The 18,457-nt window shown below is 46.2% G+C and overlaps 5 protein-coding genes across 5 annotated transcripts; 2 read left to right on the top strand and 3 right to left on the bottom strand.

Moving 5' to 3' along the window:
* Window positions 1–1,371: 1,371 nt before the first annotated feature.
* Window positions 1,372–1,602, bottom strand: CLUP02_01962 (uncharacterized protein; the record flags this gene model as incomplete). Its single annotated transcript, XM_049280997.1, has 1 exon — window positions 1,372–1,602. One exon carries the CDS (start codon window positions 1,600–1,602, stop codon window positions 1,372–1,374), a length of 231 nt encoding a protein of 76 aa, XP_049136954.1.
* A 3,330-nt stretch (window positions 1,603–4,932) lies between these two features.
* On the bottom strand, window positions 4,933–11,328 carry CLUP02_01961 (uncharacterized protein; the record flags this gene model as incomplete). Its single annotated transcript, XM_049280996.1, has 1 exon — window positions 4,933–11,328. One exon carries the CDS (start codon window positions 11,326–11,328, stop codon window positions 4,933–4,935), a length of 6,396 nt encoding a protein of 2,131 aa, XP_049136953.1.
* Window positions 11,329–12,592: 1,264 nt separating this feature from the next.
* Window positions 12,593–13,772, top strand: CLUP02_01960 (uncharacterized protein; the record flags this gene model as incomplete). The annotated part of the gene is made up of 2 exons (XM_049280995.1): window positions 12,593–13,164; window positions 13,229–13,772. The coding sequence occupies 2 exons, from the start codon at window positions 12,593–12,595 to the stop codon at window positions 13,770–13,772; spliced, it is 1,116 nt and encodes a 371-aa protein (XP_049136952.1).
* A 796-nt stretch (window positions 13,773–14,568) lies between these two features.
* On the top strand, window positions 14,569–16,544 carry CLUP02_01959 (uncharacterized protein; the record flags this gene model as incomplete). The annotated part of the gene is made up of 4 exons (XM_049280994.1): window positions 14,569–14,631; window positions 14,869–15,471; window positions 15,540–16,068; window positions 16,126–16,544. 4 exons carry the CDS (start codon window positions 14,569–14,571, stop codon window positions 16,542–16,544), a joined length of 1,614 nt encoding a protein of 537 aa, XP_049136951.1.
* A 116-nt stretch (window positions 16,545–16,660) lies between these two features.
* CLUP02_01958 (uncharacterized protein) lies at window positions 16,661–17,822 on the bottom strand (the record flags this gene model as incomplete). The annotated part of the gene is made up of 2 exons (XM_049280993.1): window positions 16,661–17,319; window positions 17,468–17,822. 2 exons carry the CDS (start codon window positions 17,820–17,822, stop codon window positions 16,661–16,663), a joined length of 1,014 nt encoding a protein of 337 aa, XP_049136950.1.
* Between the last annotated feature and the right edge of the window lie 635 nt (window positions 17,823–18,457).

Here is an 18,457-nt window from a genome sequence, read left to right as displayed (position 1 = left end):
ATCTATTTCGATAAGATCTAATCCCTTATACGGCTTTTTAATAATTATAATTATACTTTCTTTACGTAGTTTAACTACTAGCTCGAAATCGGCTTTCTCTTTTACTATATAAAAGGTATTAATTACCTTGTTACTAGTAATAAATTGCCGCGTTAGGGCTTGTTATCGTAGTTTTCTATAACGTCTCGCTAGTAGTATTAGTACCCTTTTAGTAATTTCCTCTTCCTCGTCGTCTATTAGTACTACTACGACGATTTTATTAAGGATAATTTCCTATGCCTCTACTACGGGTTATATAGTTTCCCTTAGCTCTTCTTTTTTTTATAAGTTAGAAATTACCTCGTTAGGATCTATATAGTACGGTCTAATTACTATAATTAATACTTCGAGTAGCTAGTTACGATCTCTCGTAACTATATAAGAGCGCTCGTTAATAAAAATTAACTTATATAGCCTAGTCTACTGTTAGGTAATTTCGCGCTATACTCGTATATCCGAATTTAGTAATATATCTAGATTATTCTTTATATCGGGCTTATTATGCGTAGTAATTACCTCGTTAATTTACCTTTTTATACTTACCTTGCGCAATACCCGTATTACTTTTTTAACTACTCGGGCTCGTTAGCTTATACTTAGTAATAGTAGCGAGGCTAAGGTCGTTTTTAAATATACTCTAAATACTAATAGCGTTAGTATAAGTCCGTTAGGCCCTATAGTATCGTTATAGTATTTAAGTACTATCTAGAGGTATTCGTTATTAATAAAATCCGGACTTTCCTCTTTAATAATTCTAAACGCCCTTTTTAATTACTAGTGTGCCCTTTTTACCTTTTTAATACTATAGTACGCTTTAACGGGTACGACTTTTAGCTATATACCGTAGGCTATTATATTATCTCTAAATTCTACTAATTTAAAGCTAGTACTAGCGTCGCTTCTAATGCTGTCTAACGGTCCCTAGTATATATTAATCTAGCTTTTTCATAGGGCTACCTATACTATCTTTATTTATAAATCCTAGAGGAATTGCCCTACTTAGAAAGATATAGCTACGTCGATTATATATAGTACTAGCTAACTATTTAAATAAAAGATATCAATGACTATTTCTTAGTTAAAGTTAAGCTTATTACGCAATTTAAACTTAAATTTACGTAGGCTCTGCGTATTTATTTAGTATTAGTAATATACTTTCGTTAACTACTCTAGCGCCCCTATTTTAATATTATTATTACTTAATTACTTTAAGAGGTTATATAGCCTTATAACCGACGGGTACCTAAATCTCTAGTATAGTTTTCTAAGCTTACTTTTCGTTAGGTAATTAATTAACTTCGTATTATTAGTAAGCTTTATAAACGCATACCCCTATCGTCGTTCGACTATTTCGAAGTACTTATTACTAAAGATTCTGTTCCTTGTATTATTAAATATAATACCTAGTCGATCTATGTCTTTTAGATATAGGAGAAATAGGGTATTAACGGGTAAAATATAGAAAGTTATCGTTCTAAAGTATATCTCTATTTTTATTATACTTAGGACGACGATTTCTTTACTTAGGCTAAAACTAATCCTCATAATACTTATTATTAACATATTAAGCGTTACTAATGCGATCTTTTATAGTACTTAGAATTGCCCTTTTCCTCTAGTTAACTATTACGATACCCTAGTATTTAAGATAATCCTATAGAAATTATTTAGGCCGTACTTTTCGCTCGTATAGAATACTTATACGAGCTTAGTATTCGAGGGATCTAGGTAGTATAAAAAGGACCCCTCTAGCTACCCCTAGATTTACTTAGTATTATATTCTTTTTTTTTAAATATTAAAAGAGATAGCATTTTCTTTTTAATCGTTAAGAGAATGGGCTTCGGCCTTATTAGATTTGCCCTTTTAGCCGCCTCTATATTTATTATCTAAGGGAATTTCTTTTACTATTTATAGATAAAAGCCTATTTATTAAGAGCTTCCGCTACCCTCTATTTATTTAGCCTCGTATATCCTCTAGAGGCTAACGGGGCGAAAAAAGAGTAGTTAATATTATCGATTTTATCGTAATCTAATTCGTTAGTATACGGGGTGAGATCTTTTTTATTTTCTAAATTTCTTATGGGGGGTATATACTTTAGGCCGCTACTTTAGCTACCGTCGCTAGGTTCCGTGCCCCCGGATCTGCCCTTATATATAACGAGGAATTAGTTAAACTAACGAGGGCTAGTTTTACTATTTACTACCCTCGACTTTTTATATTATTTATACGATTTAGTACGCTCTTTTTTAGAATAGTTACTTAACTAATATTTATCCTTTTTATAAATATAGTATTACCTCTTTTATTACCCTACCCGTAAGTTAAATCTCTACTTATTTAATAAATCTAGGCCTCTTTGCTAGCGATTACCGTATTTAGCCTCTTTTTTATTATTATTATACGTTTAATTAACTTAATATTATTAATAAGGGCCGTCGTATACTTAGAGGTAGGTTTAGCGCGGTATTTTCGTTTTAATATTAAAACTAGATCTTAGCCTCGAGTAGAGCGTCTCGTAGTTTTCGGGTACTTAGTATAAAGTTATTTTTACTTTTAATATACGCTAAACTACGGTATAGAGATATCTGACTTTCCGCTCGTTTATCCCCTTATTTAGCTAGGTTTTTATTAGTTTATTAATTCGATCGATAAGCTCTTTAAGGATCTCTATTCGTAATTTACCCTCTATTATCCTAGCTATAGATATAAAAGAAATCGCTCATAGCTTAGATAGGAGCTCTAGGTTCTTATTATAAGTCTCGAAGCGGCTTTAGATTACGTTAATTATATTAAGAAAGTCGTTTCGATCGAGATTATGCACTACTTTATAATAGTAATTAGAGGCTTTACTTATAAATACGATATTAATTATTAAATAGTACTAGTATTCCCTAATTCCGACTTTTTTATAGTAATTATAAAATATCGTTAGGGTTTTTTATAAGACCTTATACTTCCCCCTAGAGTATAATTTTTCTTTTAAAAAGATCTTTTTAAGGTCTATAAATTACCTCGTATTTGTTATTAGATTTTTGGTATTTATATACGATCCCTGCGTCGCTACGTATTATTAGTAACTTCGGGTCGTTTACTTTTCTTTTATTAACCAATCGGCGCTAAATTTCGTATTAGTAATAGTAATAAGTTATAAATCGAAATAGGCAGAATTATTAATTATTATACTTCTAATACTATATTTTGCCCCGGTATATCCTTTTGTAATAATAGATTTCCGTTAGTAATTATAAAGAGGAAATCTAGGTCGTTTACTCTTTTTCTAAATTCGTTAAAGCGATTATACGCTCTATCGACCTATACCTAGTTCTATAGTACGAATTCCTCCTCTATAATTATCGTTACTAGTATTTTATATAGCTCTCGCGATTATAATTATACTAGTAATACCCCTCGCCTATAAAGGAATCTATTAACTACTTTTATAATTCCTAGGCTTACGCTCGCGAACTATTCGTTTAGCTAGTAGCTAAGGTTATTTACGATCTTATAAAATAAGGGTTGCCCCTATAGCCCCTTTTTCTCGTAGACCTTAGTTAAATAGATTAATACTACGTTAATTTACTTATTATTAAGCTAATCCGCAATTCTATATATCTACGTCCCCTAATAGTCCGGGTTAATATTTACTTACTTATAAGGGATTAGGATTCTATTTAGGATCGGGTTTCGTCCTCTTCTTCTTTACCCTAACTCGCTAAGGGTCGTGCTCTAGCTTATACTTATATTAGTAATTATTAATATATTTAATTTTAACGGGGATATATCTAATTCGCGCGCTAGTTATAATAAATCCGTGCTTTTACTACCTAACGAATTTATTAAGGTCTAGGAGATTCTCGCTTTTTCTCGCTATCTTATTACTACTCTCGTTTTTACTATTTTTAATAATTATTACTACCCTTTTAAATCGCTAGCTATTATACTTACTAAGATCCTCTTTTTTATTTAATATAAAAAAGTAGGTTTTAGTAGTTCCTTTTTATAATAGTAGCAGTAAACGTTTATATTACTATAAGAAGATATAGTAATTAGTCTTAGGATCTTTATTAGTTACCGATTTCTACTATCCCGTATACTTCTAGCCTCCTAAGCCTTGTGCTCTTTATAATTTCTAAATAGCTTCCTTCCTCGACCTACTTCCTCTAGGGTAGTATTTTATAAGAATAGTTAAAAATAGACGCCGGGCGGCTCGTAAAGGAGCTATATAGACTATTAAGAACCGTATAGGCCGTTAAGTATAGTTAATAAAGTTAAGCCCTCTTTCTTATAAAATCGTATATTTTAAAAAAATTATTAAAAATACCTACTTATTACTCGTACGCAGTAGGGTTAAATACCTTAGAGATCTTATCTTTTGCGGCCTCTTAGTACCCTATTTTATATCTTTTAAGTAGTCTTTTTCGTAGCTTAATTACGGTTAGGTAATTATTACTTATTAGTAATCCCTTTTATTACTTAGTTAATTTCTAATCGCAGGCCGGCTATAAAAAAGTCGTTTAATAAAAAAGCTACTCGGGGCGACGGTAAAAGGCTAGTTACTTAAGTAGTTCCGTTAATTAACGTAGTTTAACGTAGTAAACGTCGACCTCTTGTAAATAGTAAAGGGCTATAATTACTTAATTCTATACGGTATTTAAGAATCGCCTCCTTTTTTATCTACTTCTATAAGGTTAATTAATACGAATCTCCTATCCCGTGCGGTATTAGGAGGTCGTCTCTTTTATATAGCGAAATACCTTACTAATCTATAATAGTAGAATTTAATTACTAATTAGTATTAGTATCCTTATTATAGGGTAGTTAGTTCGAACTATAGTTAACGAAGAGATTAATTAGACTATATAAATATCTGCGTAGTAGTAAAAAGGAGGTTCTAACTATAGGTTAGGCTAGCTACGATAATTGTAAATAGGGCCCCTAATTGGCCCCTGCGCAGTCGGCTGTATGCCGCGGTCGAATTGGACTTCCAATCCGATAAGAAGAGTCCTCCACTATTAATAGGCTGAACAGTGACTGGAATAGAACCCGTGTAAGCCCAGTTGACAATAGTAGGGTAGCCTAAGGACGCTGGAGACAAGCCAGGCAGATCTCTCGCAGGAATAATCGAGAAGGTGGACGCGGTCGACTGAGAAGCAGAGGAGAAAGCTTCTCGGAGCAGGTCGCTTCCGTCGAGAACACCAGCCAGGTCGACGGAAAATGTGACTTGCTCATAAAGCTCGAAGAGGCGGCTTTTAACAGTGTCGTTGGTTGCGTAACTGAGATCGACTACGTATCTGATACCTCTCGGTAATAGAAGCCGGATTGATCGTGCAGATGCCCTCTTGTGAATAAAGATGGACCCTTGCGCCATCTCCTCCTCCTCAGAGGTTGCAAAGACAAGTTTGAGACCGCTCGACTTCGTGCGGAGTACAGCGATCATGTCAGGAGTGGCTCCATAGATAAGGATGGCATCGTTTCTCGACGAAATGGCACTTAGCCTGGAATGCAGACGAGTTGCGACGAGATGATGGGCTGTAGCGACCAAGATGGCGTTGGGTATGGGTCCCGGAACCGATGTAATGAAAGTATTGGAGTCAGTAATGACTACCCTTGAACAGTGATAGGCGGCGAATGCTAGCACAGTCTCATCCTTCAGGCCCATTGTGCCTGCGCAAAGAACGGGGCCTATTCCCTTGCAGAAAGGTAAGGAAACGGACTGCTTGACGCAAAGTGAGAAGTCTCTATGCCCTGGTGCTGAGTGTCTTCTGAGCCAAGCAGCCTTCTCTTGTAGGCAGAGGCTGTCCTCAGTTGGACAAACAATGACTTCAGTCTCAGCAAGGTGCACATCCTTCGTGATGGTGCGACGTAAAGAATTCAGCCGGTCATTCCTCTCGTCGTCCATGATAACTCGAGGAATGCGCAGGACGTCCTCTTGAAGTGAAAGTTCTGGCTCGGTGGACCAGAGCATAGGCGAGCGGGAAAACTCAGGAGACTTGGCCAACTTCAACTTGAGGAAAGACTCTACAATGAAGCGGGCGTCAAATGTTGTCGATTTGGTGACATCGAGAAACTGTAGGTTGAGCTGCGGAAGCTCAGTAATCAAAGCGCGACCGAGTCCAGTCATCATATTGGCAAAAGGATCCTCATCAAGGCGACCATTGGTCACCCAAAGAGTGTTGGTAGCATGCGAGAACAGACGTTGGAGTTTCGACAGTCTCTCTTCCGTCATCGGCTCGGAAAAGAGAGGCTTTTCCATCTCTGTGAGGCTGATGACAGATGTCATGGTATCAACATGCCTGTCCAGAATTGCGTCCACGCTCTCAACCAGCAACACCTTGTCGGTGAACCTGGAGGCAAGGCGCTCGATGCTCTTGATCATGCGAGACACGGGAAGCGTCTTACCGCCAATGATCAACAGGCGCTGCTCAAGGGGCACATCGTCCAGGGAGGACAACGGATCTTGAAGTAGTTGGAACCTCTCATCGACAGCTTGAGCAACAATGACAGAGCAAGCATGCTTCTGGGCGTGCGGAAGATCCGTGACATACTTGTCTGCGCCACTGAAACCGACATCTTGGAGAATCGTGTCCCACTCTGTCAAGCCAACGCCGGGCCCACGAACGCGCCCTTCATCAACCCCCAGCCACCACCCAGGTAGACCGCCCATGAGAAACATCATTTGAAGGAACTCGCCAGTGACTTCCATCATGATGAGATAGCCTCCAGGTTTGAGCAACCTGCGGACATTGGCCATGGTCTCCCTAAGGTTTCTCGTCGCGTGCAGAACGTTTGAAGCCAAAATCAGATCTTGGCTGCCTGCGAGAATGCCCTGCTCGGTCGTGTCTCGTTCGATGTCGAGAACCTTGTAGGTGATGCGCTTGTTGTGGGGCTCGAATCGCTTCTTTGCGTTCTCGAAGAAGCCGGCTGAGATGTCGGTATAGGTATAGTGGCCGAAGGCGTCGCCAATTCGACTGAGAACAGAGTGGGTGGTGCCGCCAGTGCCAGCTCCGATCTCCAAAATATCCATTCGTGGATGTTTGTGCGACAGATTCTCGACGAGTTCCGTGATGAGATTGTTGAGCGGTTTCATCGCACGCCCGTCAGTATAGAGGTTGCTCAGCATGTTGTCCACGAGCATGATCTCTAGTAGCTGCACATCATCTGTCATGACATCCACAACGTTGTTGGCGACAGCATGGATGAGTTTGATGTCGGCCTGGTTGGAGTAATTTTCCTTGTATGCCATGATCAAGTCTTCGGAGTCTTCGAGCCATTCCTTCCTTGTCGTTGGATGGGTTCCATCTCGGGTCTCCTGGAGGCAAGCTTTGGAGGCATTGAAAAACGCCTTGTGGAACCACTTCCACTCCGAAACATCAGCATCCGAAAGATGGTCAAAGATCTTCTTGATGAAAAATAAAGACGTTCGATCAATAGCCTCGGCAAGTGCTAGCTCTTCAGCATCGGGCGAAATCTCTTCGAGGTTTGACGATGAACCGAGGACATCCGTCTTCCATACCGTCTTAGAGAACATGGGACGGTCATCGGAGGGGCGGGCTTCGGTGAATAGCTTCAGCGTCAGACCCTCGGCCTGTAAGCCTGTTCGGCCATCCGGGCCAATAATATGAACGTCTCCCTCGAAAGTATTTGCCGTAGTCCTCGTGACGAATGTGTCTACGTCAAAGTTGATCTGGCCAGGCTCTCCTTGGTAATCGATGTTGGGTGTGAGAGCCAGACGGTCGACCTTGACCGGCAGATACGGTGCCCATAGAGCACCGCTGAGGGGAGTGCAAAATGCTGCAATAATGGAGTGAAAAGCAACATCTAGCGGCCCGGGGTGCATCACATATTTGTCGCCGACGTCGGACTGATTCCATGACGCCTTGGTCGTGGCATAACCCATTGTGCGGTTCACAGACTTGATGCCACGGAAAAGTCCTTGATAATTCAAGCCGATGTTGAGCAGCGAAGAGTAGTATTCTTCCGTATCCACCGAGGCGACGCCGGATTGCCCTTGGGCACGAGGTGGTAGAGTATCGGCCGAAGGCTCGCCAAAGTCAATGATGATCGACCCAGCGCAGTTCCGTTCCAGTGTCTCAGTGGCTTCATTCGAGCAAGTATGACAGGAGAATTCTCCTCGAAAAATGGCCTCGTCATCATCGTTTATATAGGTCCTCTTGATGGAAAAGACAGATTCCACACCAGGATGGTTCTCTTCCATCGTCAGTGCACGAGGAATAACGAGGTCGCGGATCTCGATAAACTTGACCGGCCGAGAGTCCGCTATCTCCATTGCTGCTTGTATTGCCATGGCCATGTATCCCGATGTTGGAAACAGAACGAGTCCTTGAAAGACGTGCCCACGCACCCAAGGCAGCTCACTCAGCTTCAAGATGTTGCGCCATCTCAAATCTGTTTCCGAGTCATCGATAGTGCGCCTACCCAGGAGTTCATGAGGTGCCTTGTCGGCTAGACGATACCGACGCGAGAGGCGTGCTTCTTTCCAGTGGATCTTGTCATGATGCCACGCGTAGGAAGGGAGGCCCTTGAGCATTCGGGCTGGATGTGCATCTGGGCCGTGCATGGCTTTGCGGTAGCCCGAAAAATCGACCACTGAACCGAGGTAGCTCCAGATGTAGCCAATTCCACCAGAAAAGGCTTCGACATCATTATAGCCACGTCGTAGAAAAGTAGCGTAAGGCAGAATATGGCCAAGAGCAGTCTTCATTGTCTGCGATGCAGGTCCCTTGAGTGCTGGATGCGGTCCGATCTCGAGTACAAGGTTGAATGGCCCGGCTCTCCACAGAGAACATTCAGTAGCCTCGGAGAACAGAACGGGTCTCACCATATTGTCGATCCAATACTGGCCCGACAAGACTGAGAGACTGGCTTCATCATCGAGAAGCTCAGCATGTCCGTGGACCGATGATATCCACACGCAACGATCAGATGGCGTATTGACTTTGATATTGCATGCCTTGAGAGCCGCCAGGTAAGGCTTGGCGCAAGGCATCATGTGATGCGAGTGGTAGGCAGTATCTACCTTCAAGAGGCGGGTGAATGTCTTTTGCTCTTCCAGTATTGCCTTGGCCTCATTAATGGCAACTTCATCGCCGGATAGAGTAGTGCTGGTAGGGGAGTTGCTAGCGGCAAGGCCGATCCGACCCTTGAACTGCGGTTCGTCGCAAAAGGCCATGGCATCCTCGAACCCGAGGCCAATCGCCATCATAGAGCCTCGTGCACCTGACTGGCTGAGGGCAAGCTTGGCGTATAAACCACGATAATATGCGATCTTCATAGCGTCAGCGGCGGAGATGATGCCGGCTGCGTAAACGGCGGCGATCTCTCCTGAAGAGTGGCCGACGACCGAATCGAAGCGAACTCCTGAATAGGCCAGGACGTCAACCACGGCAATCTGAATTGCAGTGCAGAGTGGTTGGGAGATGGCAGCTTCTCCGATGCGCGAAACCTCTTCCGGAGCTGTGAGCTCCTGCACCAGAGACCACGATGGAGCGTCTGAAATATCTCTTAGGGCGTCTTCGCACTTCATGATGGATTGCCTGAATTGATAGGATGATTCGATCATCAGCCGACCCATCGACGCCCACTGTGCTCCCTGGCCAGTGAAGATTCCAAGAATCGCAGGAGGCCCAGCAGAAGCACTGGGGGCTTTGATGCCAATCTCGGCCCCAGTGTGAGAGGTTTCTCTAGCCATCTCGAGAAACTCGATGAGCTTATCTCGTGTCTCTCCAGAGAAGAACGCCCGAGTAGAGAACAAGCTGCGCTTCGTCTGCGATACGAGAGCCAGATCCTCTAGATCGACATCAGGGTGGGACTTGATAAAGTCGGCGTACTTGCCGACAGTCTCCGCAAGCGACGACTCCCTCTCGGACGAGACCACCAACGGCCCAACAAACTTATGAGAAAGGCCGTTCGTAAAAGTGTCTCCACTGGTAATCAAGTCTTCAGGGGTGTAGCTCTCAATGATCGCGTGTACATTGGTCCCGCCGAAGCCGAAGCTGTTTAAACTGGCCCTTCTTGGTCCGTTTGGGATCTTTGGCCAAGGAATAGACGTAGTTGGTACACAAAGTCGGTCGTAGAATGGCTTTATCGCAGGATTGAGGGTGTTGAATAGCAAGTTGGGAGGAATCGTGTGATTTTGCAGGGCCAGAGAGACCTTGAGCAACCCTGCCAGACCTGCACAACCTTCCGTGTGACCAATGACAGTCTTGATGGAGCCGCAAAAGAGCTTTTCTGCGTCTTCGGGCGACGATGTTCCCGGAGAGAAAAATGATTCTCGGATAGCTCGGGCCTCAACCGGGTCTCCGGCTAGAGTACCAGTGCCATGGGCCTCAAAATATTGTGGACGATCAACGATGGGGTCTAATCCGGCATTGTCGTACGTTCGGCGGATGAGTGTGGCCTGCGCAGCGGAGGAGGGCATAGTAATTCCAGTGGTACGACCATCGCTATTCATGCCAGTCTCGCGAATAACAGACTCAATATGGTCACCATCGCGAACGGCAGCGCTGAGGGGCTTCAGGACGACGGAAGCGACTCCCTCTCCACGAGCATAGCCATCCGCGCCTGCATCCCACATGCGGCTACGTGAGGTTGGACTGAGCATGTGAAGCTTGGACTCAGCGACATAGCCGGCAGCGTCAAAGATCAAGTTGACTCCGATGGCAATAGCCGTGGAGGACTCGCCGTTACGAAGAGATTGAACGGCGAGGTGAAGGGCAGCGAGGGATGAAGAGCAGGCTGTATCCATCGTTATGGAAGGGCCTCTTAAGTCGAAGTAGTAGGACACGCGATTCGAAAGGATGCTCTTGGACGTGCCGGTGGCGTGGTATCGGTTGATGGTCTCTGGGTCTCTTTGTTGAATGTCATGATAATCTCCAGTCATTACACCGAGAAACACGGACGTCAAGGATCCTTGAATTTGGTCGAGTGTGTAGCCTGCAGACTCGAGTGATTCATATACCGTCTCGAGTGTGAGACGTTGCTGAGGGTCCATGGCATCAGCCTCAGCTGGGTTGATATTGAAGAAAGAGGCATCAAACAGCCGGCTATCCTCCTCGAGAATATATCCCTTGCTGCAGACATCGGTGGCGCCATGATGCTCGCCATCGGAGTGATGAAATGCCTCAAGATTCAGTCGATCTCTGGCGAAGTCGCGTAACACATCCTTGGGTTCTTTCAACAGCTCCCAAAGCTTTGTAGGGGATGATGCGCCGCCGGGGAAACGGCATGCAGAGCCGATGATGGCTATGGGCTCTTGTTGTGTAGGCATGGTGACAAAGCCTGGTAGCTTTTGGTGATAGAAAGCTAGCTAGAGGCGCTAAAAGAACTACACCCAATGTGCTGTTGAGAGCGGTGGATGCCTTGGGGGTGTTGAATGGAGGTGTCAAGAAGAGAGAAAAGACGTCGCTGTCATCTGATATGAGAATAACTGGAGAGAAGAGAGTCTTCGTGAAGGCACCCGACAATTTCAATCTTACAAGCGAGTTAGGTAGTCCAAGTTGGTTTTCCAAAGAGTTAGATGTATGCAAACATATTGCTTCATGTAGTATTCGATTGGTGTGTTGCCTGGCACTTAAGGTATACATACTGAGGTAATTCTCTTGCCCCCCGGGTAGGTCGTGATCCATGAGGCGTAGAGCAAGCCTATGCCCGAAAGTTCCTTCCACGTCTGGTCTGCTGAAAAGAGAATAATCGATCCGATGGAGGCCGGAGTGGATACCCAGTGGAGCGAGATGAGACATGGGACATGGTCGATGTTCACAGCCCTTGCAGTGCTATTCAATGGTACTTTGGTGTACATGGGGTGACAATCTTGCATGTGCATAGGAAAGATTGGCAAGCGCGGTGTTGTAACCGGGAGAATTGAATGATACCAACAGGTATACAATCCTGCCCCGGTATGGGACCGAACATTTCCGACCTCGCCTCAAAAGTCCAGGATAAGACAAATTGGGGCGTGTGCATATGATGTGTGAGCGAGGTTAGTACCTAGTCAGGTCAGCAAGCAAGCGTCAAAGCCTGAAACACAGTAGATTTGTACGATTGACAACCCGTGAGGTTTGCTCGAGGTGATTGCTTGACTCGCTGCACCAAGCATCAGGAGTGGCGCGGGATGACCCCCCATTTGTTCCATCCGCCTCGGCGGAAGGGCTGAGCATAGGTCAAGTCATAAGGAGACACCGGCGTACCAAAAGTTCTGACAAGATATGGCGCAATGCACGGGCATACGACTCCGTCGAAGGCAACGATGGAGCCTAGTATAGTGCTTCGCCAGGGTGTTTGCGCCTCTCATCGAGAAACCCTGCAGGCACTTGGGACTTGAGAGAAGGGCGGAAAGAGCTGATCTCACCAGAGGAGGCGTTCCATGAATATCTGCTCTTTGGGCAGCTTTTACAGACCTCTTCTCAGACCTACCAGCATCCCTTCTAGTCTTCAACTTCGCAATCCCATCACCTCTTTTACCGTGGACCACATTACCTCTACCACTTCATTCTCAACCATCTCCGTATTTTTCCTCTCAGTCGAGCTCCGCAATGGCGATACAGAAATTGAACAACGGCAACATGCCGCCAGCTACGCAAAAGGCGCTGAAAGTCCAAGGGGCAGGGAGTGTCGAACTGCAAGATGCCTGTCCTGTGCCTCAGCCAAAGATTGATGAGGTCTTGGTGAAGGTCGTCTGCATTGGCATCAACCCGTTTGACTGGAAATCACTGGATATGTCTCCATCCCCAGGCTCCACTTGGGGCTGTGACTTTTCTGGGCAGGTCGTTTCTGTCGGGACAGAGTGCAAGAAGCACTTCAAGCCTGGTGATCGAGTTGCAGGCGCATCCCCGGGCAACAGCGCTGACGACCCTCACAACGGTGGATTTGCCGAGTATGTGAGCGTCCCAGAAGCTTTATTGTTCGACATCCCTTCTTCAATGGGCTTTGAAGAAGCTGCCACACTGGGGTGCGGTATGCTCACCATCGGTCTTTCTCTATACCACGTCATGAAACTCCCATTGCCGCACGCCAACAAGGCCTCTGGTGACGGCGAGCCTCAGTATGTGCTTATTTACGGTGGCGGAACCGCGACGGGCACGTTGGCCATTCAAGCCGCGAAGCTGTGAGTATACTTGAGCAATTCATGAGATTGACACGGCCAAGCCAGAGGCTGACATAGACCGCAGTTCAGGCATGATCCCTATCACGACCTGCTCGCCACACAACTTTGAGCGGGTGAAGTTGCTCGGTGCCGCACAAGTATGGGACTACCATTCGCCTTCCTGCGCTTCCGACATACGCGCTTGCACGAACGACCGTCTGATGTACGTGCTTGACTGCATCACTGACAGCGGGAGCATGAAGATCTGCTACGGGGCCATCGGAAGCGAAGGTGGCCGATATGTGGGCCTCGACCAGTTTCCCATCCGTGGGCACACGCGTCGCAACGTGCGTCCTGACTGGATCATCTCCTGGACGGTTCTCGGCAAGCCGATCAACTGGAAAAAGCCATATCGACGCGATGCTAAGCCAAAGGACAAGGCATTCGGAGAGCTTTGGGGTCCGATCACTCAGCGGGTACTGGATGCGGGGGATATCACGACGCACCCAATCGAAGTGAGCGACGAGGGACTTGCAGGGGTTGCGAAAGGAGCCGAGAGGATCAAGCTGGGGAAAGCAGGTGGAAAGAAGTTGGTGTACCGCGTAGCCACGCCCGTAGCAGTCGCATGATCGACAGAGGTGTGCCATCTTCTCGGGACCGGGAAACAAGAATCTTTACCGAGTTAGCTGTGGGTTTGTAGCAATTGAAAGACTGCCATAAGCACTATCAAGTGCCGATTGTTTCTCGAGTACTAAGACATGAAATGAATACGGTCTCCCTAGGATGGTGCCAACAAGTTTTGGATGACATCCTGGCTAGCATGGTACGAGGGGGTGTCGTGATGAGGAAAGGCGATGATGGGTTGTGGTGTGGATGTTGAGGCGTGTAGTTCCATTGAAGCGCGCCACTGTCTCCACTCACCCAACTCGAGCCGCCCAATTGCCGCGATCCACTCGGAAATCCTTCGAGCGCTGGCCGAAGGGGATAATTCCATATGCAATTAGCAGTGTACGAAGTCCAAGCTGGGTTAAGCGCTTATCCGACTCCTTCGCCGAGACCTGCTGTTGATGTCTCTCACCTTTCCAGAGACTTTTCGTCTCGGCTAATAGCCAAGGTTCCATATCATCGACGATCCATCCTGGTGTTTCCTTGGATACAGATCCTTCTCGTAAGGTATCTCGAAAGTTCTCCAGGTTAGGCCCACAAGACTGAGTCGCTGACGATAGCTCCGCGCCGTGTTCCCAAGGACTGTACAGAGCATGCAAGCATTGCTTCATCCCTGAATAGGGCAGCTGATTCTTTTCTTCATCGTGACATCATGCTATCTTGCAGTGAAGGTTATGTCTGATAGCCAGAATCATCCATGGCCAGAGCTTTCTAGTGGAAATCAAAGTGCAACGACAGCCGATTTACCATCCTTTGGGAATGCGATCCCTGTCCGTGAAGAGCCCAGGTCGCGTATTTACGTCCCCGAAGGTGACTTACAAGGTAGATCTAGATCAGCAAGTCCCTGGAATAGAAGCTCTGACACTCGACTTACACAATCAACTTTCATGCAGATACACCATTAACAGCCCTAGTTCCACGCCCTGAGCTCCGATCGCAGAGTAAACTCTCACATATTCACCCCGCACTCAATCTTGTTTGTCGACAACTCTAACATCTACCTTTGACTGCTTCACACAACCTCTGGTCCAATGTCCTTTACATCTTTTGCAATTACAGTACCGCTACCACCATCTTTCCTGGGTCAAGATGTTGCACCTATTCAACGTCTCGTTGACAGCCTTATACGGTTTCGTTATTCTCTATCTTCTCAACAAGATATGGGACAATATCAATTACTCTCGAAAGACTAAGGCTTTCAAATGTGGCGAGATCAAGACTTACTCCCACTGGGACCCTGTTTGGGGCATGGACTTTGTGATGTCCATGAGCCGTGCTTTCAAGCAGCATAGATGGCTGTCCTGGATGGAGGAGACTTGGGCTGCTCAGGGTACCAAAACCTTCAAAGCGCGGTTCCTCGGCATGCGCATGGTCTACTCTTCCGAAATGGAGAATATGAAGGCCATGAGCACTAGCCAGTGGGAAGAATTTGTACTTGAGCCCATACGAGTCGACAACGGCGTCGCAACTCCGTTCACTGGAAAAGGCGTAAGTACTTCGGATGGCCAGTTTTGGCACTACAGTCGGGGCGTTATCAAGCCATACTTTGAGAGACAAGCTTTTGCCAACGTTGCCAGACTTCAGCCATTCACTGACCGAATGCTGGATCTGATACCCACGAATGGGAACACTTTTGACTTCCAAGTCTTGATCAGAAGATGGGTTAGTTGTGCCTTCTCCAGCTTGCTTGAAAAACACCCAGCTCATCATGATTCTGTCTTCTTTTGCAGTTTTTAGACACCTCCACAGAGTTCCTTTTCGGCCGTAGTCGTGACAGTCTTCAAAATCCCGAAAAAGAAGACGTCATGCTCGCCATGGTCGACATTATGCGTGGCGCTCGCGTACGACTGACCATGGGGAAGTTCATGTTCCTTCACCGGGATCCAAAGTGGTACGAGAGCATTCGTCTCGTGCACAAGTTCATGAATGAATACATCGACGAGACCTTCGATGAACTCAAGCAGCGGAATGAGTTCCCTGACAAGTTTGCCGACAAACCGGAACGCACGGATTTACTATGGGACATGGCGCACCAGATAGAGGACAAGATACTCCTACGAGATCAAATCACCGCCGTCTGGGTTCCCAGCAATGAGACGACTAGTATCCACATTTCCAACGCCATATTTGCTCTCGCTCGTCATTCGGAAGTTTGGAAGCGACTGCAGAGAGAGGTGAAGGATACGTTTGACGAAAGCGAGGAAATCACTTTTTCCAAACTCCGGGGGATGCAGTACATGAATTGGGTTATCAACGAAGGTTAGCAATCTGCTCCGAAGAGTTGTAGACCACATCTTACTAACGACGTCGCCGTAGTGCATCGAATCATGCCCAACGGCATTCAGATGATTCGCGTTGCCGCTCATGATACCACCCTTCCACGGGGTGGTGGCCCGGACGGCAAACAGCCCATTTTTTGTGCCAAAGGCGATATTGTCCACAGCAATCGCTATCTCATGCACCGGGATCCTGACTATTGGGGCCCAGATGCGGCCGAGTTCCGCCCCGAGCGCTGGAAAAGCGTCAGGCCATTGTGGCATTTCGTGCCCTTTGGCGGCGGGCCACGCATCTGCCCAGCTCATATCCTCGTAGCTACGGAGACCGCGTATGTTCTGACACGCTTTTGCCAGAGGTTCAAAAACCTCGAAGCTAGAGATGATCGACCTTATGTTCCTGTTATGAGGGTTGGGCCAAGCAGCCTGCACGGCATCAAGGTTGCAGTCACCCCGCGATAGATTTCGAGTTACGTACTGGAACAAAAAGCAACTTGAAGCGATCTCGCGGCTTCCAGATCAGTCGAGAATTTGATACATAGGCGCAGTTTCTACCAATACTAGATCTCGAATTCACTCTATTTACCTCCTGCTTCCATGACAACATTTCCAGTGTAATCCATGACTTTCTGCATCCAACCATCATCGCACGTTAAAGTCTCCAGAACCTCATTGCGAGAAGATGTGCTTCCGTCTGCCCGCACCAGATAAAAGCCACTACACGGTCCGTGGCATAAAGCTTGATCATTAACATTGATCTTGGCACGCAAAATCATGTCACGGCTGGGATATCGCTCGCTGGTCGCGTTGAAAGCCTGTCTTTGCCCACACTCGTCTTCACTCATAGCAACCATTTGATAAAGGGGACCAACTACCGCCTCAACCATTCTGCCAAGGACACCTCCACTACCCAAGAGATTAGATAGGAAGCTCGTAGAAACCCAACCAGAATAGACGTGAAGGAACGAGATCCTAGGATGGGTCTTGGCGAGAAACATGAGAGCAAGGCTGTGAATAGTGGTGACTTGGTCAACAGCTCTTGGCGCGGTGTAATTCCCCTCCAGCCGAAGTCCCAAGTCGCCTCCTTCAGTGAAGAGTGGCTTTTCGTGCCCACCGGCCAAGACAGAGACAATGCGGGGTTCGTTGGCTCTCAAGAGGCTAGACATGAGTCCCTGGATCAATCGGATGCGGATGTAGTGGGACAGAGCGAAGCAAATGTCAAGGCGCTCTTCTGTATCTAGGTTCCCGATGGTCAGATAGACTCTTACGAACAGCCCGGGACGATGTTGCAGTACGAAGCCACTAGCCTCCCACAGAACAGGGAAGGGGCGTGAAGATGGAAATCAGGCAACAAAGCTGAAAATTGACATTCTGAATAAACTCACAATGTGGTCCCCCAAAGGCCAACGATCCTGGACTCATGTAAAGCAAGTCTACATGGGGCTCACGTCGTATGATGTTCTCACAGACGGCAATGACATTCCGGAGGAGCGCTATCTCGGTCTCAATGAAATGGATGCTGACTGAGGGGTTACTCCGTCGCAAGGCGACGATGTGAAGGGCAAAACTGGCTTTCGATCGACCGATTACGTAGAAGCGCGGTGACACAAGACTGACGGTGAGAACTTTGAGGGTAGCGAGGCCAATGCCACTGGTGGCTCCGGCAAACACGGCTACGAACCCTGCTTTCCTTGCTGACAATGAGGCGTTATGTTCGAGGACGGAAAGTAACGAAGGCATTTCGTCAGAAACTACATGTAAGAGTAAGGGGTTGGAAAAGATGCAGTTGGGGTGTATCGATGGGACCATCCACTGTCATGAAAGCTGGTTGTAGTATACCCAGAAACAAACTCACCCTACGCTTGAAGCCATTCATTTATGTCATCTAGATATGCATCTAAAACGATTACCATCCTTTCTAACGTAGATACTGTACATCAAAGTTCAGACGTAGTTCATGCCTAAATACGCTGACATGAAACATGACCAGCCACAATGTCGGAACAGCCGCCGAGACATGCTTCGATCGTATCAGTCTTACCTCATTATAATACGTAGATTGTGTTCCACAAGTTTTCAACCGCTTTCCATTGAGACATGCATGTGCAAGCACTCTCATCCTTGGTTGAAGTTTGAACATACACGCCAAGGATGAGACAAATCTCGTAAAACTCCAACAGTATTGGTCTATGAATTGTCGAAACTTGATGCCTTGCTCGGAAGCGCAGTACACACAAACTTCCAACGGCAACTAGGCACCAAGGATGTGACCCCTGCGGGTGTGGTGTCGATCAGGGCTAGATGCATCTACACAGCGCCAGGGAGCAAACCCAAAGTCCCGTACGTGCGGATGAGACCATACTAGATGAACTAAA

This window comes from Colletotrichum lupini, chromosome 1 (genome assembly GCF_023278565.1).
Source record: "Colletotrichum lupini chromosome 1, complete sequence".
In the NCBI taxonomy this organism is placed as follows: Eukaryota; Fungi; Ascomycota; class Sordariomycetes; order Glomerellales; family Glomerellaceae; genus Colletotrichum; species Colletotrichum lupini.
The sequence above is the reverse complement of the archived record's forward strand: the minus strand, read 5'-3'. Positions and strand labels throughout refer to the sequence as shown.